The 26,560-nt window shown below is 58.1% G+C and overlaps 1 protein-coding gene across 3 annotated transcripts in view; it reads left to right on the top strand.

Annotated features, from left to right (window-relative positions):
- Nucleotides 1-26,560, top strand: part of DLGAP4 (DLG associated protein 4) — a 229,573-nt gene that overhangs the window by 158,719 nt on the left and 44,294 nt on the right. The window contains exons 4-9 of one of the 3 annotated variants that reach the window (XM_080405349.1): nucleotides 6,470-7,512; nucleotides 8,919-9,089; nucleotides 14,339-14,556; nucleotides 17,079-17,193; nucleotides 19,718-19,768; nucleotides 20,919-21,165. In XM_080405349.1, coding sequence (XP_080261475.1) covers nucleotides 6,562-7,512; nucleotides 8,919-9,089; nucleotides 14,339-14,556; nucleotides 17,079-17,193; nucleotides 19,718-19,768; nucleotides 20,919-21,165 — 1,753 coding nt within the window. In that variant the 5' untranslated portion in view covers nucleotides 6,470-6,561. The remainder of the gene's footprint in view (nucleotides 1-6,469; nucleotides 7,513-8,918; nucleotides 9,090-14,338; nucleotides 14,557-17,078; nucleotides 17,194-19,717; nucleotides 19,769-20,918; nucleotides 21,166-26,560) is intronic. The other 2 variants (XM_080405350.1, XM_080405351.1) reach the window with 2 other exon arrangements.

Below are 26,560 nucleotides of genomic sequence, written 5' to 3'. Positions count from 1 at the left end.
GCAAACGTAGAGCCTGTTGGAAAGCTCTGCTGGTGGGAATGGCAGGAAATCTGTGGCTAAGCTGTGAGGGGGAGGCAGAGGAGAAGGAAGCAAGGGAATGGGGGGAGTGATGCTTTAGGCTGTGATTTGGGGGAGAAAGAAGAGCTCTTCGAGTCCCTGTTTCTGGATCAAGGCACCACTCAGTCAGGGCAGCCATGGCCGTTTGCAGAGGAGAGCAGCCGAGGAGAGGACGTGGGCTTTGCGCATGGCAGGTGTGTGCCAAGGGCATGGGGAAGGGAGGGAGGCAGCACAGCACCGCACGCACTGCGGCGTTGGGGGTGACGTGCAGCCACCAGGCCGGTGCTTGCAGCTCCCCAGTTTCGACAGGAGCAGAAGCACCCATGTGCAGGCTGCAGTCCCCTGCCATGTGAAAGCTGCAGAGGGAGATTTGGCTGCCCTCTGGGCCACCTCCAGCACCTGGCAGGGCCAGCCTGATCCCGTACCTGGGTCACACCACCAGCAACGGCACTCGAACACACGCGCACACACTCCACAGGCACACGGATGTGTTTGCCCTCATGCCACAGCCCTAACACACACGCACAAGGAGCAGAAATCCCGGTGAACATCAGGGTGCTTTCGGAGCTCCCTGTGCCCTCCCCGGCGTGGTGAGGAGCGACCCCGGCCCAGCGACCCCCTGCAGCGGCTGCCTCTGCCACCGTCGGGCCTGTAAATGCCAGCTAACAGCAGAGTGAGATCCTGGGACAGCCTGGCAGAGAGCAGCGAGGCGAGGCTGGCGGGGCAACATGCTGTATTGCCTCCTCTTGTCCCCTCCTTGCTGAGCGAGGGCAGAGGGTCTGCCCTGTCCTCTCCATGCCCTCAGTATAAGCTGTTTTAAGGGGGGGGGGTGCAGAACTTAAGCCGGGAATTTGGCCCAGGGGAACACAGAGACATGAGAAAAAGGGTGGTGTGTCCCAGAAAGCCACCTCCACCCCCAGGGTTAAAGCGGTGGCACAGCAGGCAGTGGCAGCTGGTTTGCCCAAGTCCCTGATGGTGCACAGAGGTGGGTGCACGCTGGTGGTCCTGGCAGGGCTGGCTTGCAGGAGGTGCTCTGCCCTCCCACAAGCACAGGGGCCTCTCAGGCTTTGTTGTTTTGTGTCCTGAGGCTGGAGCCTGTTCAGAACAGGCTCTGAGCAGCCCCTGTGGAGCAGTGGCCCTCTGGCCCCCACCATGTCACAGGAACAGGGGAGGAATTACTGTGGGGAGATGGGGACAGACCCATGGCCACCATCTCCTGGGCAGCTGTCCTCTCAAGGACACAGTGCATGGCCTGATGGAGCACCTCCAAGGAGACGTGGAGCTAGTCTCCGAGGATGGAGGAGATCTGTTCTCCGTGTGCAGGGTGGGCAGAATGGGACATCACAGGCTGGAGCTGCCACCAGAGAGATCCCAGGTGAACAGCCGAAGCTTCAGAGCTTTACAGGATTGCAAAGACAGCCAGCCATCTCCAAGACAGCTCGTTGGACTTCTGCCCTGGTGCTGCCTTGGTTGACATTTTGGCAGCAGACTTCTTGCTCACGCTTTCTGCCAGGAGTTACAAACCATAATTTCAAGGACTCGCTAAACACTGCCTGGCTGGGCGCCTGGCTGGATGGGCAGCCATGAGCTGGGCAGGCATGTGAGAGTGAGGGCTGGACAGATAGCTAGGAAATCCTTGCTTTGCAGGTATCTACACTGCATTGCAGCTGTGTCATCCATCCGGTTCCTTTTGGTTACCTCTTGCTCTGCTCAGAGTTTGAGCCAGCCTAATCTCTGTGCTGTTAAAGAGACAGAAAAGCAAATATTTGCAGTCACTGAAGTATCTCTTACAACAGGATGCTTTTCAGTTCACAATGAAGATGTGATTTCAGTCTTCCTAAAGTGGAGTGAACCATCTCCCACCAGCTTTGGCAGCCCCCGGATCAGCCTCATCTCCCACTTCCAGTAGATGAGCACAGCAGCTGTGGGTCCTACAGGTGGGAAGCATTGGCAGTGCTCAGCCAGGGCAGGAGAGGAGTCCCTGCTGTGCTGAGCAGGAAGCTTCTTCAGGCAAGGCTATCATCTCCTGCATGATCTGAGATTTCATACACTGCTCAGTGTCTGGAGCTGCAGATGTATTTTGCAGGAGGGGCTGCTGTAAGTGAATTCAGTGTGGCTGGCCTGAGCCTGCAAACAGGCAGCTCCAGTGCTGCTGCTGTAAACCGTGCCGGAGAGGAAACTGATGTCTGCTGGGGTTCAGAGGGGCTTGGGACACACAAAACTGCCATAAATTGGGTCAGGCTATCCGCTGCACCTCAGAGACCTCTGAGCATCAGCAAAGCCACTGGGAAGAGGAAGGATAACTCCCCAAAAAACACAGGCTGAGGGAAAGGGAGGAAATAGGGCAGTGCAGCAAAACCAGCCCCTTCCCCTGGTCTCGGGGATGTGTCCTTTGCACACCCTGGCAGCCCCTGCTGTGACCATCTCCTAACCAGGGTCTCCTGCTGCCCATTCTGGGTGCCTTCCCCGTGGTGGGGGGCCGTCTGCCTCATCGCCGTGGTGCCTGACTTGGGGCAGGGGGCACAGCAGGGACACGGGGCAGCTATCCTGGGAGACAGCCTTTGCCCGGTTTGTGAGCTCAGGATCATGGATTTGGGAGATTTAATTTCAGGCTTCTTCATTCTTCCAAATTAAAAAGATGGTGGGGAAGAGGCTTGTTGGGTTTTTCCCTTCCCTGACCCCACATCTCAAGAAAGTGCCAAGGATTGCAGAGAGTAATTGAAATGTAATGAAAAGACAGTAATCCATCTTAAAGGGAAACCAGCTCACAGAGGATGCAGCACTCACAGCCTGGTGGGCAGCAGGGGCTGGGGGAGTCCCGACTACCCCCCTAGCCCTGACCCACATGCCCAGCAGCAAGGCTGGCACCCCACACTGTGGCTGGCCATCATGTGAAGGGATGCCCAGGTCAAGCAGGACAGGCAGGAAGATCTGGACCTGTTGGCAGCCCTGCAAGAGCCCACAGGAGGAAAAGGGAGCGGTAAACCCTCTGCCATATAGAAGCAAGTGTCCACTCTTGGCAAGAGCACAACCAGCCTGGGAGAGAGGGAGCTCCCTGCCCTCCACTGCTGCCAGCCTTCCCATACCTTCTGCTCCTGCCCCACCAGCCCCCCCACCAAACTTCACTTTTCCTTCCTTCCCACTTGTCCCCACAGCCCCCTCAGTCACTCCTCCCTCCCCATCTGCTTCTTGAGCCATCCTGAGCCAGCCCAGCCCCCAGCCCCATTCTTCCCTTACAAGCCAGGCTTTGATTGCATTTCATTTATTTAATTTCATTTCATTCCTATTTATTTTGAGTCCTAAGGCAGTTTTACTTTATTCTGAAGCCCAGTGAACACAAAAGCGGTGATGCTGATGTGCTTTATGGTGAAGCAGTCACAGGGCTGAAGTCTCTCAGGAGTGCCTGGGAGATTTCTGCTTCAAATATTGATTGCCCTTTGTAGGAAAAGACGTATTTACTATCAATACCCAGAGACATCCCATTATAATCAAATCAGCACTGTGTTGTCTCCCAGGGGACTGTCTGACTCCTGTAGCACGATGTGATGGGAGAAGCCCGTCAGAGCCAGGCTGGCCGCAGGCAGCTGAGCCCAAGCGAAGGACCGTGCTGGGCATCCAGAGCTGGGGCACGGCAGAGAGGCCACAGTGGGCAGAGCTGAGCCTGGGCAGATCAGGTGCCATTTGTGCAGGCTTTGGGCTCCCTGCTGCCTGCAGGGCTTCCCCTCCAAGTCAGGCAGGGTTGAGCTTGCCCGTTTGTGGCTGTTTGGAGTTTAAAGGAGCAGATGGATGGCTCAATCTGGAGCCTGTCCTTCTACACCCATCCTTCTCTTCTGTCCAGAGGGTTTCCTTTGAGAACATCTCCTGGGGCCTTTTGTCACCGCTCTTCAACCACTGCGCTGATGCTGGCTTGCACAAAGCAGGAGCCAGACTGCCTAGACCATCCACGCATCTCTTCTGCGGCATCTCTCCAGCCAGCACCCACTGCTGCTCCTCCAGCTTACGTGGGTGCTGTCCCACGGGCAAGGGACTCCAGGAAGGCTGGTGCACCCAGCTGCTGGAGAGCACAACGGGAGAAGAATGGCACCCACAGGGACTGTGTGCAGCTGGACACCAGCCAAGGCTAAGGCTGTGTTGGGTGTTCTGGAAAGAAGGGCGGGTTTGGACCGACGTTCCCCCAGCTCAGGCCAGGGTAACAGCCACCTCCTCATGCCCAAAGTGCACGGGCACTGTCTGTGCAGTGGAGACGCCCGAGGGCCAAATCGCCTGTCCCACACCACCAAAACCCAGGCCAGTGGCAGGGCACCAGGCTGTAGGTGAAGGCGGATGGACCAGCTGCAGGGCCCAGGTCAGCAGCACGGCAAGGGGACCCTCCCCACGGGGCCCGCAGCTCCCCAGGGGGCAGGACCGAGCAAGCCTTGTGTGGGGCCACAGGGCGCCTGGGGGGACGAGAGCCGGGCAGGTTCACCCCGGCACTGTGGCGATGCACTCGGCGGGGCTCACCGCGGGGCGGCCGGCAGGGCAGGACCCCCTGCACTCACCCACTCTCTGCCAGCCCCTGCTCCAGAAAGACCAGGTTTGCTGTGCCAGTCCACTGGGAGCTACAGAGTTAAACTGAGACTTCTTAAAACCCATCAAGCTATGGAATACATGGCACTTCTTTTTCTGTGTGCTTCCAAACAATTATTTAAAGCCCCAGCTGTTTTTCATTATTAATACACTTTTTCCCTGTGTGAGGAATGAAAACAAGCCTGTCAATTCCTATCGCCCTCAGCGACTGCTGACGCCGCTCCCCACGCGGCTGTGGTGCTAGCTGCTTTTGCTGACCAGGCTGCACAGTCCGACGGGCTCCTCAGGGACACTGGAGTGGAATCTGGCTAAACAGGGAGAACCCAGGAGCCCGGACTACCAGCTCTGCTTCTCACAGGAACACAGCATTGTCCTACTTGTTCTCCAGGAATAAGCAAATGATGGGTTTTTTTCTCAAAAACTCATCAGTGGCTCTGAGGGCCCAGGCACTATTTCCCTTTCCAGGTGCATGTTGGGGAACATTGGATCATCCCAGTGTTGGAAAATGGCTCTTCTGCACAGACCCCTGTTGTCCCAGCTCCCAGAGCAGCACCTTCGTCTTACCAAGGAGCAGCTGTTCAGCTGTGTGCACATGGTTTGGGGCCCTGGATTTTGAAAAAGTAGTCTAGGATCTCATGGTCTGGATTTTTACACCCATAGGATGCCTCAGTGTTTACGAGTTGCCTTTAAGCGACAAACTAAAACAAAAAAGAAATAAGAAACTAAAAGGTAAAAGGAAGTAAGAATTAGTTTATGCACTATGTGATTTCAAACAGGTTTTAAGTATGGAAAATCAACTCATGGACCGACAACTCATCTATATGTTCATTGATTTTCTTTAAGCAGCCCCCTAAAGTTTGTCTTTTTCCCCTGTATAAGGCAGTGCAGATGCGGATCCCTCCAAGCCGAGCAGGACAGGGTAAGTGCCCCGGAGAAACCTCTGTGAGGAGCTCCCCTGCCCTGAGGGGATGCCTTGCCCAGCTGCCCCGCAGGACGCCTGTCCCTGCTGGATGGGCCACGGGTGGCCAGCCCCAGTCCCTCGCTGCGGCAGAGGACCATAGCAAGGGGCAGATGGCCAGGCTCGAGGGTGACACAGCTCCCCCAGGAGCGATGCAGCAAGGCAGGAAAGATCGGCTGAGCAGCAAACAGCTTCTCAGGTCAGTCTCTGAGTGTTCAGAAACACCTCTGCTCTCATCATAGCTACTGAAACAATTTCCTCCAGGGTAAAACATGCCATAAGCCAGGGCACTCATTTGAGAGGGGACGTTTGACATCATATCACATTAGCGCAGCTGCAACACACAGAGCAGGGCTGCCAGCCCCCTTCCAAGATTCAGTAACCACAGAAACACAAAGCATAATGCAGAAGATGGGATGCTCGGCTCCAGACTTCCCTTGGCTCCGGCAAGGCCCATGTGCAGTGTTTGACAGCAGGTTTTTCTCCATCCCCCTGAACAAATGGGACAGGAGCAGTGATTTGCTGGCAGTGCCCCTGCTAGCTTTTGTTACTGGCTAGGGAAGGAACTCTATTAAATAAACATGTGCAGAGACCAGAAAAATAGCAGCAGCATTGTTTAAGCAGCCTGTGCTTGAGCACTGATTCACACAAGCACTTAAACTGCAGCTAGAAAGAATGAATCCTTCCTCTCCTCCTCTCCTGTACCCTGTTCTCTCCAGCCCCTGCTCTCATGCCCCTTCTCTTCCCATCCTGCTTCTCTCCTTCATCCTTCAGCCTTGGTGGCGTCTACTTGTAGAGCTGGGGCAGCCCTCACAGGGACACCCTGGTGAGGAGTGGGCTGCCAAAGAGGTTCTTGGCAGGCTCTGAGCATCTGTCCTCTTCCTGCAGGTGCAGGGACATCTGCGGGGGAGCACGGTCAGTGCCTCTGCAAGGGCTCTGCTGCACCATCCCTGAGCAATGGTCTAGGAAACACTGGAACCATGAAGGGCTTAGGAGATAACAGAAGCCGCCACCTCTCCGATAACCTGGACTCCCCTCAAGACTCTCTTTATGCCCCCCAGGACAGGAACCCTTATCTCCTCAGCCCCACCGACTCCTTCACCATGGATCCCCGATTCCCAGCCCAGAATACCCTCCATGGCGACTGTCTCCTTCCACTCAACAACCAGATCTCCAACAGCAGCACTTTCCCCCGCATCCATTACAACTCCCACTTCGAGGTCCCAGATGACAACCCTTTTCCAAGCCATGCCCAAGCCACTAAAATCAACCGCCTGCCTGCAAACCTCCTCGACCAGTTTGAGAAGCAGCTGCCCATCCACAGAGACGGCTTTAGCACCCTCCAGTTTCAGAGAAGCGATGCAAAGCACCGGAGCGAGAGCCCTGGCCGCATCCGGCACCTTGTCCACTCTGTCCAGAAGCTGTTTGCCAAGTCGCAGTCTCTGGAGGGCCCCACCAAAGGCAACGTAAACGGCAAGAAGGGGGTGGATGACCCCAAGCAAAACCGGAGGAGCAAGAGCAAAGACCGCGCGAAGACCTCCGAGCCCAAGCGGAGGAGCAGATCTAACATATCAGGCTGGTGGAGCTCAGATGACAACTTAGACAGCGATACCTGCAGCTACCGCAACCCAATGGGCCTCATGACGCTGGGCCGGCAGCCGGACCATAGCCAGCCAAAGTATTTCATGCACGCTTACAATACCATCAGCGAACACATGCTGAAATCCTCCAAGAGCAATAACGACCTCAAGGTCACCCCTTGCACCAATATCCCCATCAACAATGACTCCAACTACATTAAGAGGGGCTCCTGGTCCACACTGACGCTCAGCCATGCCCGGGAAGTGTGCCAGAAGGCCTCTGCCACGATCGACAAAGCCTTGCTGAAATCCAAGTCCTGCCACCAAGACTTAGCCTACCACTACCTGCAGGTGGGTGCAGCCGGGGGTTATGCTGGCTCGGCACAGGGGGAGCGCAGGCAGGCAGGGGGTGCCCTTACAGGAGGCTCCCCATTGCCCGGTGGACCCTATCAAACCGCTCCAGGTGGTTCAGCTGCAACCCCAAATCACATTGCCAGGAGAGCACTGGGGGGGGGGGTAAATTCACCAAGGCCCCGGGGTCAAACCACCACACCTCCTGTGGGGACACCGGTGCTGGTGGGGTCCAGCTCCCCCGACTGCAGTGCTGTCCCAGGACGCCCCAGCCCCCGTGCTGGACCAGGGCAGCGTGGGGAGGAGTGATGTGCTCACACACACCGCAGAGCCGTGGCACTCTCTGCTGTGATCCTCATTTGGTGTGGGACCCCAGCACACCCCCACTGCCCACCCAGACCTTGCTGTGGTGGGCTAGACCCTTGGGCAGCCAGGCACGTAGCTGCCCACATGTAGCTGTTTCCACTCGGTGCCCAGGCAGCCGGGCATGCCGAGGGGCTGTGGCTCGCATCCCACCCAGACAGCTCCCCAGCCTCCAGGCGAAGCACCGCTGCCATCTCACAGTCTGAAGGCCACCAGTAATAACTAATGCTTAACCCCTTATATCCATGCATCACAAGGATGTGCCGGCGTGCCCAGTGAGCCCTGCTCTGCAGAGCTTCCCCGGAGCCCTGGTAGGACCTGCAGCTCTGCAGGCATGGCTGCCTTCGCTGCTCACCCGCACACGGGGCAGGGCGGTGGGGCCAGGAGGGCAGTGTCAGCCGCCCTGCTTGCATGGCAGAAGCCTGCATGGCTAATGCTGGTTTGAAAACCGCGCCCCCCCGGGCCATCACCGAGAGCGCCAGGTCACTGGGGCTGTTTCAAAAAGTGGCGCTTGAGGAACGTAAATCTCGTTGTGCCCTAGAGAGAGGAATGAAGATAAATAAGCCAGGCCTGCATGGGGAAAGGAGGGGACTAGTCTATGTATGTAAATCTCCAGCATTCTTTTTAATGTAAAGGTGTCATGGGCTCCGTGGCTGTGACCAGCAGGCTTAGGAGCTTTAAAGAGTGATAAATCATCGAAGCACACTCTGCTTCCGATACCTTGCCAGCCACAGCTGCAAATCAAATTTCAGAGGGACTTACTGCATCAGGAATGTCATCAGAAAAAATGTTCCCGGCCTGCTTTTTTTTTTCTTTGCCCCAATCCTTCCAGTTAAGCATTAGGAGGTGAAAGAACTGCAGACAAAACATGCGCCGGCACTGATCCCCCCCCGGGTGCGGCGGCAGAGCCCAGTGCAGGCAGCCCCGGGCACCGAATGCAGCCCTGGCAGCCCCTTGTCTTCTGGGGTTTGGCCACGCTGGGGGGACGAGACTGCCCTGCTCGTTATTCCCCGCGCATGTAATGAGCCTCCGTTTCTCGACAGCCTGACGGAGGGCTGTGGGCACAGCTGGGTGGCGTGAGCCCAGCCAGCAGCTGGGCAGCCCCACCACTCGGCTGGGAGGACACGGGTGCCACCCCGCTGCAGCCGAGCGAGCCCCCGCGGAGGTGGGACCAGCCCCTCAGCCCTGGGCCAACCGACGCAGGCAGCGGCCAGGTAGGGATCTTGTTTTGAGGGGAAGCTTTTTACCCAGCTCCCTCCCTGCCCTGACCCTCCTGGGACCACCAGACAGTGTCGGCAGCCTGGACCACCAGACTCAAGAGCACCAGCCTGGGCAGGGAGCAGCTGGCAGCCACCAGTGGCATGGCTGGAGGGGCACTGGGGGATGCCAGGGTGTGCAGCCCCTGTGGCCAGCAGCATCTTGCCACCAAAGCCAAGACACTGGGCAGCCAGTCCAGAAAACATGGATGATGCTCGGTGCCTCTGCAAGCTGACAGGTTATGGATGCTCGGGCTGACCTGGCCCCCAGCTGCCAATGTGAGTCGCCAAGGGCAGGGCACAGGGCTCAGGACCCTTGGAGTAGGACGGGGCGACTGTAGCCAGACCCCTCCCCAGCGTGGGAAGGGGACTAAGTTGGCAATGGAGAGGTCACCTCTGGAGCCCAGTGTGTGGGAAATGTCCTTTTGCAAGGTCACGTGTCCCCTGCCACCTGCTCCCCCCTGGAGCAGGACAAGCCCACTCCCTGCTTGTACCATGGTGAGAGACCATGTGCATCTGCCTGCCCACAGAGCCCGGTGCTTGAGGGGCACGGAGGCCCTGCACAGGGCTGCTGCAAGGCAGATGTGCCTGGTGGGTCCCAGCGGTGGAGAAGTGCCCTTCTGGCATGAGGGAGGGCAGGGGGAGTGGGAGGAGGACAAACAGGACCCCCCAGCCTTCAGGCTGGTGTAAGCCCCCAAAACTATTCACCTCCTCTGCCCCATTTGCAGGCTCTGGGTAGTCCTGGGGCTCACTGGGGGCTGTCAGGGGTCCATGTGATTTTTCCAGACCCAGACATTGGAGCTGAGAGTGGGTGATCACCCAGTTTCAGGTCCAGCCCTGTCCCATCAGGGCAGGGGGGTTCTCAGGGGCACCCCAAGGTGACACAGCACTGTCCTTAGAGCAGAGTCCCCAGGAAGGGACAGTCCTCTGTTCTCCCCTCCCCACCATGGGCCCCATGTGCGGTGGGTGATGGAAGGGAAGAGACTGAGGGGTCAGGTTCCCAATGGCCAAGAAGCTCCTTGGAGTGAGGGGTGCCCCAGACAGGGGGTGAACAGGGGCAGGCAGGGCTGAGCAGCGTTTCTGCCCCTGGCACAGACTTAGACCCATGTCCATGGATACCCATCGAAGGGACAGGCAGTGTTGGGGCTCCCAGGGGACAGAATCATACCGCAGGCACCATTAGCCTGGTGCATCATCCAGATTAGCCGGCCCAGCCCCACTTTACAGTCAGACTGCACCAGAGCTTCATTAATCTTCACTATCCCCCAAAATAAATTTGCGATAATCAGGAGTGGGTGGCCAGTTCAGTGCTGGCCACTCCACAGATGCTGGCTGCCCTCATGCCAGCCCCACAATGCTCCCACGGGGCAAGGAAACACAGCCCAGGTCCTTCCCAGAGGGTGCCCTGCCAAAAGGACAGATGGGGCAGCCGGAGCTCCAGCTTGCTTTCTTGCCTGAGACCACACATAGCCCTCAGGACACCACGAGGGATCCAGCCCTGGAGGGAGCACCAGTGTACCCACATTGGGCTCAGTCTCTGCATTGGTGCCTGGCTGCATGGCACGTGCACCCTGCATCCCACGGGTGCCTCACCAGGCGCTTTCATGTGTGGTGCATGTCTGTGTGTGACAAGGCTGGGCTGCATGTCAGAGCTGGCACGTGCGTGAATGGAAACCCTGTTTGCTCTGTGAGTCTCTCTTCCCCCAGACCTCACCGAAACAATGGCAGCAGTGCAGCTCTCTCGCCCCTGCACCGGAGTTTTCCCCTTCCCTCCTCTCTCCCCCCATTAATGTTCTAGGTGACTGGGGAATGCCCCAGGCAGAGTTAAGATGGGGGAAACCTCTGTGTGCCCCTTTCTTTCCTTTTCCCTCCACGCTCAGCTCTGACATGGAGAGCAGAAGAGCCAGAAGGCACTGCTGCTTTGCCACACACAGTGTTGTGGCAGGATGGCATCAGCGGAGCCCAGCCACGTGGGGTGGGCACGTGCCTGAATCCCGCATGCCTGCACCACGGGCCACCACACAGACCAGGCAGAAAGGGGCCACCACACAAACCGGGCAGAAAGGGGGGGTCACATCCTGAAGCTTGGCAGAGCATCTCTGCTGTCCGCTCCTCCCCTCCTGTGCAGCCGCTGGGCAGGGTTGATCCCCAAGCCCTCTGTGCCATCAGCTACCTATGAAGGCTCTCGACCTGGGCATCCTCCAAAACACCAACAGAACCACCATGGGCAGAGCGAATCCTGCATCTGTGAGACCGGCATGAAGAGCAGCAAGGCTCCCACTGACTGTGAGGAACCTCCTGAGTTTCTCTGTGCCAGCGCTAGGTGCAGCAGAAGGCAGCCCCCATCTCCACTTTGTCCTTTCTGTAGTACATGTCTGTGTCCAGAGCCCAGGGTCTCAACTGCCAGAAAAGTCACTGTCATTGAGGTGCTGCACTGACCACCGTCAAGGTCTGTCCCTTGGCAGCAGGAAGTGCTCGTGGCTCTTCAACCCCATCACAGAGCTTTGGAGACTGTGGGACAGGCTCCTCACATCCTCAGGTGCCTGCAGGGGCAGAGAAGCACCCTGCACGATCCTGAACAGCACCTCAAGTACCTGCGCTGCTTTCGAAGATCCTGAAGGGCACCTATTTGTCTTTTCAGGTGTAGCACTTCTGAAACACTTGTCCTGCACTCTGTCCCATAGGAGCAAGAGCTGACAGAGTCCCTGTGGACCCTGCGGGCAGAGGCAGGACACGCTCCGAAGTGGGGCAGCAGATTCAAAGGGTGTCCTGCCAAGTATCTGCCTTCCCCTTGATGCTGCTAAACTGGAATGTGGAGCACCTTAAGAGCAGCTTTGCTTCTTGCTGCCTTTGCCAAGGTGCAAAGTAGAGGAGAGGCAAGGGAAAGGGGAAACAAAGCAGCTCAGTTAGGACCAGCAAGCTGTCACAATGCCACGGAGAAGCTGGTGGAGGCTGTCTGTAGGAAAGGGACAGGGTTGTACAGGGCAAGCCGCGCTGTGGGGTGCTTGGTTCATGCTGCCATGGACAAGCTGCACCAGCAGAGACGTACTGAAAATGCTATCTTTGTGTTGCTTTGCTTAGAACTGAAAATGCCCAAGGCCAGGAGGCAGATGCACAAGCCCAGGCAGAGCTGAGCAACCCGCAGACCCAGCCCTCAAGCAGCAGCATCAGAGCAGCCGCAAGAGCCCGAGGTTTTAATGCCCACTCTGCCCTTGGGCTCACTGGGCTGAGCCCAGCACCTCTCACTGCCCCACAAAATACAGCATTTCCCACTTCACAGGGGATGGTCATGAAGTTCCCTGGCCCCTGCTTGGCATGCCTGGCTGCTGGCAAACTCTCACCTCCGTAGCCAGGGGCTGCAGACCCAGCCCCGCCTGGCCAGGTTTGTGTTTCACGTGTGAGCCTGGCTCCACGTCAGTCCCCACCTGGATCTCATGCACAGACAACACAATGCCCCTGGCTCTCTGTTCCGTGTCCCCCAGTAATATGGGTCCTGGCTCACAGGCACACAGGGTGGCAGGAGCCCCACCACCAAAGTGGTCCCACAGGCTGTTTGGGTTTCTGCTCCACATAGCGCTGGGGTCACCCCCTGCCTTCTCCTGAACACACACAGCAGGCAGCAGGCTGGCAGGACATGGGCTGAACCCCCGGCTCCTTTGGGCAGAAGAAAGCCCTCAGCGCCAGCTAAGCTGTTGGCGTGGACTGAGCCTGCATCTGGCACGCCCCAGGCCCTCTCAGGAGAACAAGAAGCCGGTACCTGCAGATCTGAAGCTCATCTAAAGATGCTGCACCCCAGCAGCAGCAGACAGCACCCTCAGGCCAGCTCTGGCTCCCACAGAACATGCCTGCTGTGAACAAGGAGGGGAATGGGAACCATGCAGCGCTTGACAGCTCTGGCTCATCACAGTTAGCTGCAGCACAGCCCTGCGCATCCCCAGAGCACTATATAAACACTGGCTGATTAATCCCACAGCGCCCTGGGGAGCTGGACAAGTCCAAGTTCTCACCTAGCAAAATCAGCATGGATATTCTGGGCAGCACAAGCTGTGCTCAGTGCAAGACCCTTCACTGCTCCCCATGGCACTCCCCAGCCAGCCTGCATCCCGCAGCAGCCCGGGGGACCTCGGGCTGTCCCAGGGTCTGCATGGATTGCACATCACTGCATTCCTCACATCTTCCCTTGCTTTTCCTTGCCCACGTCTCCTCAGCTCAAGGGCAAGTCAAAGGCCAACTACAAACCACATCAGACATGAAACCAGAGCTTGCTCCTGGCAACTCAGTTTGCCCCATCTTTCTCCTGGCCCATCACACACCGCGTGTGGCTCTTGTCCCGATCAATCCTGGCCAGGTGTCTGGCTCTGCTGCCGGCCAGGCACCCAGCTGTGCCTCTGGTCACCTACCCAAGCCCTTCATAGGGCAGCAGGCAGTGGTGTTGGTTAATTCGGGTGCTCAGTGCTTCAGGCTTCCAGCGGAAACATCAGCTCACCCGTCTCTAATGAGGGAACAAGTGACCATGTCTGCCTTAAATTAATTGCAAAGCTGTCACTTCAGTGAAGTTAGAAATGCTTTTCTTGCACAAGGTACAACTCAGCTCTGTGCAAGGAGGCCAACACAAGGTCTGCATGCCCAAACTGCTCTAGAGGGACTTGTGAGGGCCTGGCTTGGCTTCAGAGATGAATTTCAGCCACTGAGAGTCCCATCCAGCTCAGAAACCTTAAAAGGTGTCGGACCTAGTGAAGATCTGAGCTCTGATGCACAGGTCCTCGTATACAACAGCTCTTGATCGCCTTGGCCTGAACAGTGTGTGCACTTTATATGAAATGAGCATGGGCTTTGCATCAAACAGCTGTGTGTCACTCCTATCCCAGTGCCCAGCACAAATCTGGTGAGACTCTTCCCTCCCCGTGCCTGGCATTGTGCAGCTTGTATCAACCGTGTAAGCATGGTCCAGCGTGAAGGTGGTCTGCAGTGGCGGTGGGGTGAATGGCTGTGGGTAGATGTGCTAAAACAGCAGCAATCAAACACAGGGCTGCCTGGCATGAACCGGTAAGGGAGGGTTGGAAAGGAATTGCATTGCCCATTCCCACTACACTCCAGCTGAGGGTCCAACAGTTGTCCTTGCCACTGATCCCCCCAAGTCCCCATGATCCTGCTGGTCCCAGAGGTGCCGTCCCTCACATCTGCTCATGCTCCCCTTACTCTTGCAGGTGCCTCAGGGGGAGTGGAACAACACGCTGTCTCGGGACAAAGACAGTGAGATCCCGTGCCGGCGCATGCGGAGCGGGAGTTACATCAAAGCCATGGGGGATGATGATAGTGAAGACTCAGAAACCAGCCCCAAACCATCCCCGAAAACTGCAGCTCGGAGGCAGAGTTACCTCAAGGCCACCCAACAGTCCCTGAGTGAGCAGAGCACCACACAAAGGTAATGCTGGAGCTCCTCTGGGAGCTCTGCACAGGTCCCCAGGGGCCACACCAGAAGCAGTCCTTGGGGTCTAGCCAGCAGCACCTACATGGAGAACCCATGTGGGGACCCAAGCCCTGAAGGGCTCCTGCACCCCAGCTCAGACAGCCCACAGGGTTAGCTGTGGTGTTAGGAGCCTGTTCCATGTCCCTGTCCCCTCAGTGATGGGGAGGGCACTCCTTTGATGGAGCTGTGTGGATTTCCCCTGTAAGCATCTGCTCCTCCGAGGGAGTGCAAAGATCCCAACCCCCTGATGCTATTTAGACATGGAAGATGCTCAGCCAGCGCGACTGAGGACACTGGGCACACAGCCCACAGGCTACTGGGACTGTGCCATCTGCTTTGCCTCCACGGGTGTCCCAGAGACCGTGGGACTAGCCAGAAAGTGCCCCACTGGCACACTAGGCTGGGTAATATCCTGAGGCCAGGAGAGATGAGCTAAGAGGTCTGGGACCAGGTATTGAGGGAGGAAGACCCAGAGTGGCCTGAGCCAGATGAACAGCAGAGCAAGGGGGACACAGCAAAGGCTTGCTGGGTCAAGAGGCTGGTCCTTGCAGGATGGGGTCTGTGTGGACCGCCTGACTGAAATTGATGCTGTCGAGCATCCTCACCAGCTCCTCCGCTTGCCAGGACAAGTACCCAGGGGCTGTAACAGGCTGCCAGTGTTTCAGACACTGTGGCTTGGGAGGATGTGAGCAGCACAGAGGGGCAGGAGGAGTCGGGAGCCACTGTGGGTGACCGGCTGATGTTCAGCAGACAGAGCCAGGAGGAAGTAAGGGTGCAGCAGGAGGTGTGGAGACCCCTCATGGTGGCTTCAGATTGCAGACCAGATGCTGCTTTCTGCTGAGAGATGGTGACAAAATTAACTGTGTGGAGCTCTGGAAATGCCTGCTCTGAATCCATCCCCGTTCCCTGCCCTCACGTCCGCCTCAGGGGGAGCAGAGTTGGGTCCAGGGGTCTCCGATGCAAAACACTCAAGCCGAGTGACTGACGTTCCTCCTCGCTTGTGCTCGTTGTCCCTTCAGGTCACGTCCAGCAGGGTCTGAGCTTACCTGGGCTGCGGGGGCCGGGCTGCAGCCCGCGGGCGGGCAGCTTTGGGGAAGGGGCTGACTCGGGGCAGGGTGTCTGAGCTGGCCGCCGGGGATGCAGCGGCGTGGGCGAGGGGCGAGGGCAGGGCTGGGCGTCGCTGCCAGCGCTGGGTCCCCAGCAGGAGGTTTGCTGGCGGGCAGGATCCTGCCTGGGAAGGAGGGTGCTGGGCAGCCCTGAGCGCTGCGCTCCAGCAGGGACTTCGCGTCCCGGCCGCCGGCCCCGGCAGCGCCCGCCCAGCCGCGCCGGAGCGAGGGCACGGCTGCCACCTGCCGCCCGCCCGCTCGGCCCCACCGCGGAGCTTGCTGGGTGCCGGGGCCTCTGGCGCTGCGGGGCCACCTCCTTGGGACCACCGCGGGGTCCCCGTGCCTGGCACAGCCCCGTGCCGGCCCCCGCCAAGGCCCCGCTCTCCCTGCCGCGGCCGTCCCCGGGCAGCGTCAGCCGTTCGGGGCGAGGGGCTGCAGGGACAGCGCCAGCCCGAGCCGGGGCGAGCGACAGGGGGGCGACACGCCGTCTGTCCCCGTGAGGGGGTCTCTGCCTGCCTTTCGGCTGGGTTCCCCACGGGCAGGCTGCGATGGCGGGGCAGGGCGCAGGCAGCCGTGTGGGCGCAGGGAGGCTGGCGGTGACACCACCTGCGCCGGGACGCGCCCGAGTCGCACCACGGGTGTGCGATGAGCTCGCGGACAGAGCCCTCTCAGACCGAGGGAAACAAGGCAACAAACAGGTAGCCTGGCGCTCGGGGCACCACGTTGCCCTTGGCCACTCAGCGGTGGGTCCCCTGGGGTGTCTCCTCCGTCACCCCTGGCAAAGAGGCTACTCCCTGCTCTCATCACACCTCAGGATGGAGACTCAGGAGGTGCCACGGTCCTCCCTGGAGGTCCACAGGCCGCACAGGGCTCCTGCCCAGCTGGGACGCACCCTGCCCTCAGCTTCACAGTCCCCCAGGCTCCCTGTGCACCCCTGGCCCTGTCAGACATGGAGGAAACAGCACCATGGGCAACTCAGGAGGAAGAGTCCTCACGGCTCACCCAGGCTGGCATGGCTAACCATGTCCTCCACCTGGTCTGTGACAAGGACACCTTCACTCAGGGTTTCATGGTGGAATAGAAGAACAGGGCAACCTCATCCTTCCCACATCCCTCCTCTTCCTCCCACATCCCTCCCATCCTTCCAGCAAGGTGAGACAGTGCTTCCTTCTTCTCCAGGAGCTGCAACAGGGGCTGAGCAGTGGGCTTGGTGCCCAGCATTGTCCCCGTGCTGCCATGTGTGCCTGTGCCTGGCAGAGGATGCTGCAGCCAGGGGTGGGCTGGCTCTCCTGGCAGGGTGGCAGCTCCAGCACAGCCCCCGCTCTGCACCCACCATGGGGACACCCCTCACACCCTCTCTTCTGCTGGCAGGAGCCTGGACCGCCTGGACTCTGTCGAGATCCTCCTACCTCCGAAGTTCCCAGCCTGGGAGGAAGAATACAACCAGATCTCTGACGGCGTCAATGAGTCCGGTTGCATCAGCCAGGTGAGATGCTGGGGTGCTGAGCCCGCTGCACCCACACAACCCCATGAGAAAAGGGCCGGCTGAGAGGAAAGAGGAATGTCTTCTTCCCACTTCAAAATAAGGCACTGGCTGCACTCTAGGAATTGTATACGCTGTTCTCTGGCAGCTTTAAAGTATCAAGGCCAGCTCCTTAATTATTATTCATATTAGACCCACCCACCCACCCCCAGTGCTCTCCTCCCAGCACTGCCAGTGCAGCTGAAGTCACTCTGCCATGGCCATGGGTATGGCAGCCTGGAGCCTCCAGGATACAGTCAGGGCAAACTGGGTTTAACTCCCTGTCCCACGCTATGCTTCCCCTTGGGATTACTCTGGAGCAGCTCGGGGCCTGAGTGGCTCTAAGCCAGCTGCCAGGAAATAACCGTGCTGGGATAAGGCCCTTGCAGAGGTCCTGTGTGCTTATCTCAGCCCGAGGGGGCCTGTACTTACGTATGCAGGTGGAGGTCCCCAGGGCAGCAATGGCTCCACAGGCTTTGCCCAGCCATTCTGCTATCACCCTGGCCTCTGTCATGTCCCGTCTCTGTTCACACGTGTCTGCATGGGAACACATGCACACGCATGCCCCTCCTGTGCTGCTCCGCTCTCTGCACAGCGGTCAAGGGCAGCAGCACAAGGCAGGGGTTAAAGCGGCAGAGTGGGCATCACACAGTGCGTGCTGATGTTCCCCTCTAATCGTGTGGGGCTCTGAGCCCTCCTCCGTCCCAGCCCAGCCTCTCCAGCCCCATGGCTGGTTTCTCCTGCTGTTGTGGAGCAGCTGGAGCCCTTGGTGGAAGGCTCTGGGGAAGGGTGCGGCGCATTGCTTGTGGGCATACATGTTCCTTGTGGTCAGTCTCGTTCCTTGTACCTCGACAGCGATGTGCTGGGTGTCTCATTGCACAGAGAAGGGGTCCGTCCGGACTGTCGCATTCTTGTCCTTTGCATGTAAATCCATGCCTGAAGCCAGGTCTCTGCTTGATGACAATGGGTGGGCTGAGTCTGGGCTGTCTCCCTGTCTAAAGCTGCCATTTAGCAGCTGCGTGCAGCACCCCCATGAAGAGATCAGAAGGTTCTTGGAGCTGGAGTGTCTGAGCAGCCCACGACACGCCAGGAGTTGCCCAGGCAAACGCCCCAGAGCCAGACTGGTCGCACTGTGATGCTGGGGGCACGGCGACTGCCACAGCACCTGCCCAAGCCTGGGGCTGCTGTCGTCACGTGCGCTCTGCCCGCTTTCCTCCAAATCAGAGAGTTCAGTTGCAGCTGAGCTGGGATTTGGAGGCCTTCCACGAACTGCCTATCTGTTGATCCAGGATGGAGCTGGTACAGCCACCAGTGTGTGCTGTTCTCATCCTCTGGCAGGTCTGACCTGCCCTTCCATCCAGTGCCAGAGTTCATTCCTCCTCTGCCCTCATTTTTGTGTGACCTCCAACACCTTCCTTGCTGGGCAAGACCCTAGTGTCCTCCCACACAGAAGCATCCCCAGCTCCAAAAGGCAAGTCCACTCCACTTGGTTTTGTCCAGCTGACCTCCACCTTGCAAACCTCTGGAATTCCAGGGTTCACTGGGTGCACACATCAGCATCCACCTGTCACACCAAGGGGATCAGCAGCCAAAGAGAGCCAGCTGGGGACCCCCAACACTGTGTATTCACACTGTGAGCCGTGCCCTGTGCAGAGGGGCCAGGGCCAGTCTCCAGAGCCAAGCCTCTCCCCAGGGTGCATTTTGAACCTGGTTTCTTCCCAAGATGGGTCACCTTGGGCAGCTCGCCCAGGGCAGAGCTCATAGGGTGGATGTGTTCTGCAGGTGGGGTGGAGAGGAGGAGAAGGCATTCCTCCCCACAGGCAGTGCAGTGTCTGTCAGGCCTCTGTCCTTATGCCTAGCGTGTGCCGTGGCTTTGCTATGGAGAGCAGGCAGCATCGCTTCCGTGTGGCTTCTTCCTGGTGTGCGGACAGAGGAGAGAGCAGCGAAGTGGCCAGCCCAGCCCCATCAGGGTGAAGGACAGTCTCCCCAAGGTGGAGCACTCAGCTTGCCCATCCACCCCGGCTCTCTCGGCAGAGACCCATCTGGCTCCTGGCACCTGGCGAGGTGCTGGCCAACACTGAGGACTTCGCAGAGGTGCTAACTGGGAGCCACACCAGCCCTTGTCCAGCAGCTGCAGGCAACCCATGTGTGCCAAGGGGTGTCCCAGCATTGTGTGTCCCAAGTGTGCCCTGTGTATATATATTGATATATGGTGCATATAACAGGCTGAACACAGCAGCAGCTTCTCTCTGTCTGGGAGGTGTCCCGTGGAGCTTTGCCATGCCATGTTTGTGCCGCTGTCTGAGAGGCCTGTGCGGCATCTTGCTTGGCATCTTATGAGCTCTGAAGTTTGTAACAAACTGTCAGCAGCAGTGGCACTAGGGCACAGGCCATCTGCTCCCCTCGTCCTCGGTCCCTGTGCAATGGCTGTCTGTGTGAGGGGCTCCCCCATTCTTGGCCTTTAACCTTCTCCACCTCTTTCTTCCAGATCTTTGGACCCCCCTCACTTATCCCTCAGATATTTACCCATGGAGAGCAGGTACCGTCCCGCTGGCATTTCCCCTCTTCCTTCCTCATGGAGCTTTCTCGGGTCAGCCTGGACACCCACGACAGGGTGCAAGGCAGGCTGTGGGGTCAGCCCATACCTGGGGCCAGCGGCAGGAGAAGAGGAGGAGGAGGAGAAAAAGGAGAAGGAGAAGGAGAAAGAAGAAGAGAAGGAAGCAGCGCTCCTGACCTGGGCACTGCAGGGCAGCTGGAGAGCTTGATTGCCCTGGCCCTGGAAGGGAGTTAGGGACTGTCAGTTTTAGGGGGAAAGCTGATGAACTTTCTGAGCTGAACCCTGTGGAGCTCACATGCCAGTGCTGGGCAGGAATACAGTCCCTGAGGCCAAAGAAAGGGCCAGGAGAGATGGAACTGGGCAACAGGGCCAATCTCAGCATCTCTCATCTGTATTTCAGAACAGTCTGCTTTGGGCTGGCTCTGGTTTAACACGGGTGAGCCTCTCCTGAGTTCAAGTTTTGCCAGCCACTGCTACTGGAGGGCAGGGCAGGGCTGAGGGCATGGGTGGGAGGGAGGTGGGGGAGCAGGAGAAGCAGGGAGCAAAGCTGCCCCTGCTTGGCTCACGCCTCACCAGTCCTCCGCCGGGGATGGGGCTAGGACTGGTTCCTGACGGGGCCACTGGGAACCAGTTCAGGCAGCCTGTCCCCGGTCAAGCGTGGCCCGCACCCCCCACCTTCGCTCTCTGTGCCACAGCCTGCTCTAGTGCCAGGCCACCTCCCCGCACGGAGGAGCACGCCTGCCCTAGCAGGGTCTCGCAGCTAAGGCTGGGGTCTCCCACCAGTGCTGGTGGGGCAGGGGGACCTGTCACAGGCTGGACAGGGATTTTAGCCTCACATTCTCCCAGCCTCTCCATCAGAGACAGGGGGTGTTTCACAGGCACTGTGGCGGTAAGTCTCTCCTACTCCACAAGCAGGGACCCACTCGCATCCAAGGAAGGTCCCCTCTTTCTTCTCTCTCAGCAGAGAGCCCAAGCATCCTGCATCCCACCAGCACCAACCACTGCACCTCCCAGTCTCGTCTGCCGTAAACGGGACCACGCAGCGTGGCAGCAGGGTGGCTGCAGGGAGAGGGGATGGGAAAGGGCTGCCTGCAGGCAGGGGGTGACTGGCTCTGCCCATCTTCCCCTTCAGGTGCCGGAGACGGAGCTGGGGGAGCAGTATGAGGTGGTCTGCGACACTACCTACAGCGAGGCCGAGTCGGCCGCCGCGGAGGTGCTGGACCTGCCTCTGCCCAGCTACTTTCGCTCCCGGAGCCACAGCTACCTCCGAGCCATCCAGGCGGGATGCTCCCAGGAAGAGGACACGGGCTCCGTCCGGTCCATCTCACCCCCGCCGGCGGGCAGCCTCAGCGGCAGCAGGACCCTGCCCACCAACAGCAGTGAGTGCCAGCAGTGTGTGGCGGGGAGGCGGAGGGGAAAGTGCATCATTTTCTTCAAGGCAGCCTGTGTCCTTCTTGGCCCCTGGCCAGCCCCGGTGCTTCAAGCCGGGCACAAGGGGCTGAGAGGTCCCATCCTGGGAACAGTTTTGGGAACTGGTTGGTAAAGGTGATGCCTTGGTGCTCCTAGACGTGGTGGTACCTGGACATCATGCCAGGCAGACACCAGAGCTGGCAGGAGGAATCTGGCATCTCACCAGAGCTGTACAGTGCTGCCTGTGGCGTGGAGACAGACAGCAAGCCCTGTCACCCACAGGGATGCTGGGGTCAGGTCCAGCAGGGCAGGTTGCTCTTGCCATGAGCTCTGGCACCGAACCACAGAGCTGCGGGGGGTTCAGCCTCAGGCTTTCTGCCACAGGCAAAGCTGCCGGAGCGCAGGAGTGGACTGATGGTGGGACTACAGACACACTGTACCACATCCCAGCAGAGGGGGGAGTGGAAAGGGGAGCACTGGCAGCCCTCGTGCCCAGCTCCAGGCCTTCCCACCCAGAGACATGCCTGTACCCTCACATCTCTCCTGCAGTGGTCTGTGCTCCAGGGCCATCACAGTTAAAGCCCACAGGATGAGGCAGGGACTGGAAGAGATCTTCTGGGAGAGTCTGGCTGCTTGCTTGCTTCTGTCCCACACTCTTCCCACCCTGGCTCACCCCACTCCCTGCAAGCCTGCCCCTGCTCCTTGCTGGCGGTACAGCTGATGCTGAGCTCAGCACTGCTGCAAAACCAGGCTAACACCAGAAAGAAACAGCAGATGTAGCACAGAAGGGGGCTTTCAAAATAACTGGTTGCCACCTCTCTCTGATGTGACCCAGCAGAGATCTGCTGATTTCCAGAACATCCTCCAGCCCTTGGCATTGGCTGCTGGGGCTTGGGGAGGGAAACATTTTTGATGGAGGGGGTGGGGAACAGAGAGGAGCATCTGTGTTTGTGCATGTGTGTGATGGCGAAGGCAGGAGGCATATCTGGATGACAGTCACACCTTTAATCAGCACCCAGGCTCAGTTGCCCCTGCAAATGTGCATCACTGAGGCTTTAATTGGTTGGTGTTGTACGAGAAGGGTCTCCCAAGCAGCAAACTGGTACCTCTCAGCTTGATGTCATCAGTCTGGACCAACAGACAGAAGTGGGTGCGCCGTCATCTGCAGGTTTAATGGTCACTCATGGCTTCTGCTCCATGCAGGGCTCTGGGGTAAATCAGCTGGCAGCCTTCACCTGTTTCCTTCTCATGGATAATCTTTCACCAGCATCCATGCACCAGCCCAGATGAACTGTTCCCATCACATGCCCAGTCCCTGAGAGAGATTGGGTTTATTCTCCATAGGGACACATCCCAAATGGGGCACCAGCAGCAGCAAAGACGTGGCTGACGCAGGCTTCTTATTTTTTGAGGATGGCATGGGGCTTGAATTGCAAAGCAAAGGGATTCAACCACCAGCTGAGGGCATGAGGAGGTGCAGCAAGCTCCATTTCACGGAGGGCTGCCAGTCTGGGTCTGTGTGGGGAGCACAGCCGGGTGGAAGAACCTTGACAGCTGTCACACCTCTGACAAGCCAGTTCCTCCCACAAAGCCTGCGTCACTCGCACATTACAAGGCAATTAGCTCCCATTTGACAGCCAGCAACACAGATGATGAGCTGCCCTTGATCAACCTTAAACAAAGCTTTGTGCCTTTGCAAAGCTGGAGACTCAAAAGCCCCAGTGAAACATATTCATCTAATTGCCAGGCGTTCAGCCGACAGCCATGCTGGCTCCTGAGGATTACAAAGGGCTCCCCAGCCCCAGTTCCTTCTTATTAGAGGCAGCACTGGGAATTGCTTGCTTAATAGACTGCTTGCAATATAAAGCTGAATATTTGAAGTCCGTGGGAAACAGGAAAGCAGACATGAGCAAAGCACAGCAAAAGGAGGTGAGAATTCCCAGTGCAGAGACCCCAGCCCAGTCTCCACCCAGCACACCCGTGACAGCAGGGAAAGCTCACACCAAGCCAGTTTCTATGCAAGCTCTTCCCAGTCTTCCCTGTGCCATCTGGTAACGTCACCCTTACTTAGAGCATCCTGTACTGGGATTCAGCAGCCTGTTCCCAGAAAGCCCAGGTGCCCAGCTCCTTATCCTGTGCCCAGATCTCTTCCGGGAAGGCCAGGGCACCCAGCTCTGCCTCCTCCTCCAGGCCTGGGATGTCTGTTGATCTGTCTTACCAATAGTTAAGATATCCCTGAGAGTGTGAGCCCCGGGGAGCAGCAACTCGCCAGTTCTCTCTGCTGACCCCGTGATGGCATCCCCGGCTGCAGACCCCCAGCCCGGCATGGGAACCCAGAGAAGAAATAGCTCAAGAAAGTCGAGCCCTTCAGGCCAGCCCAGCCTTGATCCAACCAGAGCCAGGCATGAGGCTCATCCTTGAAAGCCACCAGCACTCCCATAAAAACTGCCAGGGCTACTACACACACCCTGTGCCCATCCATATGCCAGACCTTTGCCAAGCCCAGGCTGGATGTGAGAGCACTACCTAGGAGAGATACTCCCCAAAGTGGTGACAGTTGTGCCTCCAACCTCCTTTCTGTCTTCTTTTTGTATTGCTTTTTTCCCCCCTTTCATCACTAAATTAGAGAGATGGCTCCCGGGAGCATTGCTGTGCTGGGAACCCTGCCCTGCCCTGCCCTGCCCTGGGAGAAGGCAGATCCCAGCCCAGTCCCCCAGCACTGAAGCTCTTGCAGGGGGAGCAACGTTGTGTTTAGTGAAGGAAAGACAAAGTGCCCGCACACCTCCATGCAGTGCCACAGCACAAAGCAGCATTGTGCTGACCAAATCCCCAAGGGTTGGTTTGCTGTGGGACAATTTTCCACAGCTTCTGGGAAAGTCACGTATTGCTGGCTTGTGAGGGATAGGTGCAGATGACCTTCCTGCTCCCTCTCCACCTCCTCCTCCTCCTCTGTGCATGGTGATTAGCTGGTGTCTGGGTAGGAAGGCAAGCTCTGCTCCTCTCTCAGCTGTCACGGCCTTTTCTTCTTTGTGGGGAAAAAGTAGCGGTGTGAAGGCAAAGCAAAAAACAGAGCAGGCCGGGAGACTTTGTTCAGCCCACACATGAGAGGCCACAGCTGAGGAGTAAAGCACCACTGTGACCCCTTTGCTAATTGTATCAGCCAGAGTTGACCCCATACGGCCTTTGAGGAGAGAGACTGTTATCATTCCCTTCAGATTTTCTCCTTCTTTTTGACCTAGATTTCACATTCCAGAAATAGCTTTCTCTGACATACCAGCAGGAAAGGGATTAGAGAGAGAGAGAGAGAGAGAGAGAGAGAGAGAGAGGAGGGGGGGAAAGATTTCTGTTGCATGCTCCATCAGTGTTTGTAAGGAAAAAAAAAGGTACATATCCACATTCCATGATCTATTCATATGTCTGTAGGACACACAGAAATTGATGACAACCGTTTCTCTCCACACTTACCTGTTCATTTTGCACCTCTAATATTTTCCTTATTATGGAAACTCCACTGCCAAGCCCTGCGCCCAGACAGCGCTCCCTTTTCCTCAGGAAGCCTGTACCGTGGCCACAACCCCGCTCTGCTCTCCAGCTCCACCGCCAAAACCAAAATATCTCTGTCCTTCTGCCTCGGCAAAGCTGCGCTTGGTACTCTTTGCTGCCAGGTTTCAGCTCTACTGCAGGCAGCACCCAGCGCAGCGAGCTCTCTTTCTGCTGCCTGCTGTGCGCACGTGTGTCACTGCCACCCAGGAACGGCTGCAATGGGTTTGAGCCCCATGGAAATGCCACTTGCCCAGATCCCTGGGAAGGGGGGAGCTGAGCCCGCACGTGATGCTGTGCTGATACAAACAGACACAGGGGTGGTGGAAGCAGTTGCCCACAGACTTAGTACTGGGAAGTGGGCACGGTTCCAAGGTCCTGGCCAAGCCTGCCTTCTCCCAGCAGGGCCCATCTACAAAGGAGTAGAAAGGCAGGCAGCTGCCAGTGTTTTCCTTTGGTAATACAGACAGCCAAGTCCTTCTTGTTGTTTGCTTTTATCAGCCTTGATGGCAGGAAAGGGAATCAGTAGTGCTGTCCCTGTGGGAGAGGAGAAACCGAAGCACCAAGGGGTACCTCGGCTTGCTCAGAGCCTCTGGGAGAGCAGCAGCAGGGAGCCCATGCATGGTCTAGTGCTCTGCCCATGAGGCCGTCCACGGTGGTTGGAGAGCAATGTGACAGGTAGGGCACTCACCTAAGGCCTCTTCTCAGGCTGAGGGGGCTACTAGCATCCCGGCATGCTGGCTCTGCTGCCTTCCAGGTCAGCACAGAGCTGCCCTTGCACCAGGCAGTCGCAGGTGCTGCTTGCGTCCCTGTTGCTGGTGATGATCAGCACCTCTGCACCTCCCTCTGTTGCCACGGGGCTTGTGCCATTGCTGGAGCAGCTCAGCAGTGACCGACGACAGTCTTAGCTAAAACACACATGTGCCAGGACAGCAGGACTGGGTGAGGTTTAGTAAGGCCATGCACCCAGGCCCGGGCATTTGCAGGATTTCAGACAGCATGGGCAAATGAGGAATTCTTTGTGCATGTTTCTCTTGTTCTGGGTTGCCTTTCCTCTCCTTCATGCTCCTCCACTCCTTTTTCCATCTACTGAGCCCTGATGTGGGTATTCCTGGGGATTCAGAAAGAGATCGGCTCAGAGCTTTGCAGAGCCACTCACAGCCTGTGTGGGTGAGGGGCTCTCAGCACAGAGCTGCTTGCCACTCGCAAGCACTTGAACTGAAACCAAGTTTTCTTGTTTTCCTTGGTAGGCAGGCAGTGGAGGGGAGAGGCCCTGGGCTGCAGGTCCCAAGCCTCAGGACTGGCTTTCTGCTGGGTCCTCCTTTGGCCCCACTTTGCTGTCCTGTTTCCGAGCACAGAAGCAGTACATCCACAGAGATACCGGTGCTGAATGCCGAGGGCGGTGGCAGTGGCGGTGCCTTAGCCCTGGCTGCTGGACCCAGCAGCGTGTCAGCTCCATGCAGTGTTTCCCCAAGGCGCTTTGATCTCTCCTTGCTGCAGACCGGCCCTTCTCCACTGAACGCAGCAAGTCATAAATAAATCAGAGCATCCGAGGGCTAATGGCAGCAGCGAGGAGTCAGGGTGGCACATGCACTCCTGGCAGGAGCCACGTGGCAATGCTGCTACCTGCAAAGCCACCAGCCGTGCCGAGGCCATGCACTCTGCAGGCAGCACCATGAGCTGCGTCTGGGCTCGCAGGCACCTGCTGCCCCTGTCCCGGGTCAGACCGCCATGCCGCAGGGCCCCTGTCCCGGGTCAGACCGCCGTGCAGCAGGGCCCCTGTCCCGGGTCAGACCGCCGTGCCGCAGGGCCTCTGTCCCGGGT

The sequence above is a fragment of the Falco punctatus genome (genome assembly GCF_963210335.1).
Source record: "Falco punctatus genome assembly, chromosome: 10".
NCBI classification, from domain to species: domain Eukaryota; kingdom Metazoa; phylum Chordata; class Aves; order Falconiformes; family Falconidae; genus Falco; species Falco punctatus.
The sequence above is the reverse complement of the archived record's forward strand: the minus strand, read 5'-3'. Positions and strand labels throughout refer to the sequence as shown.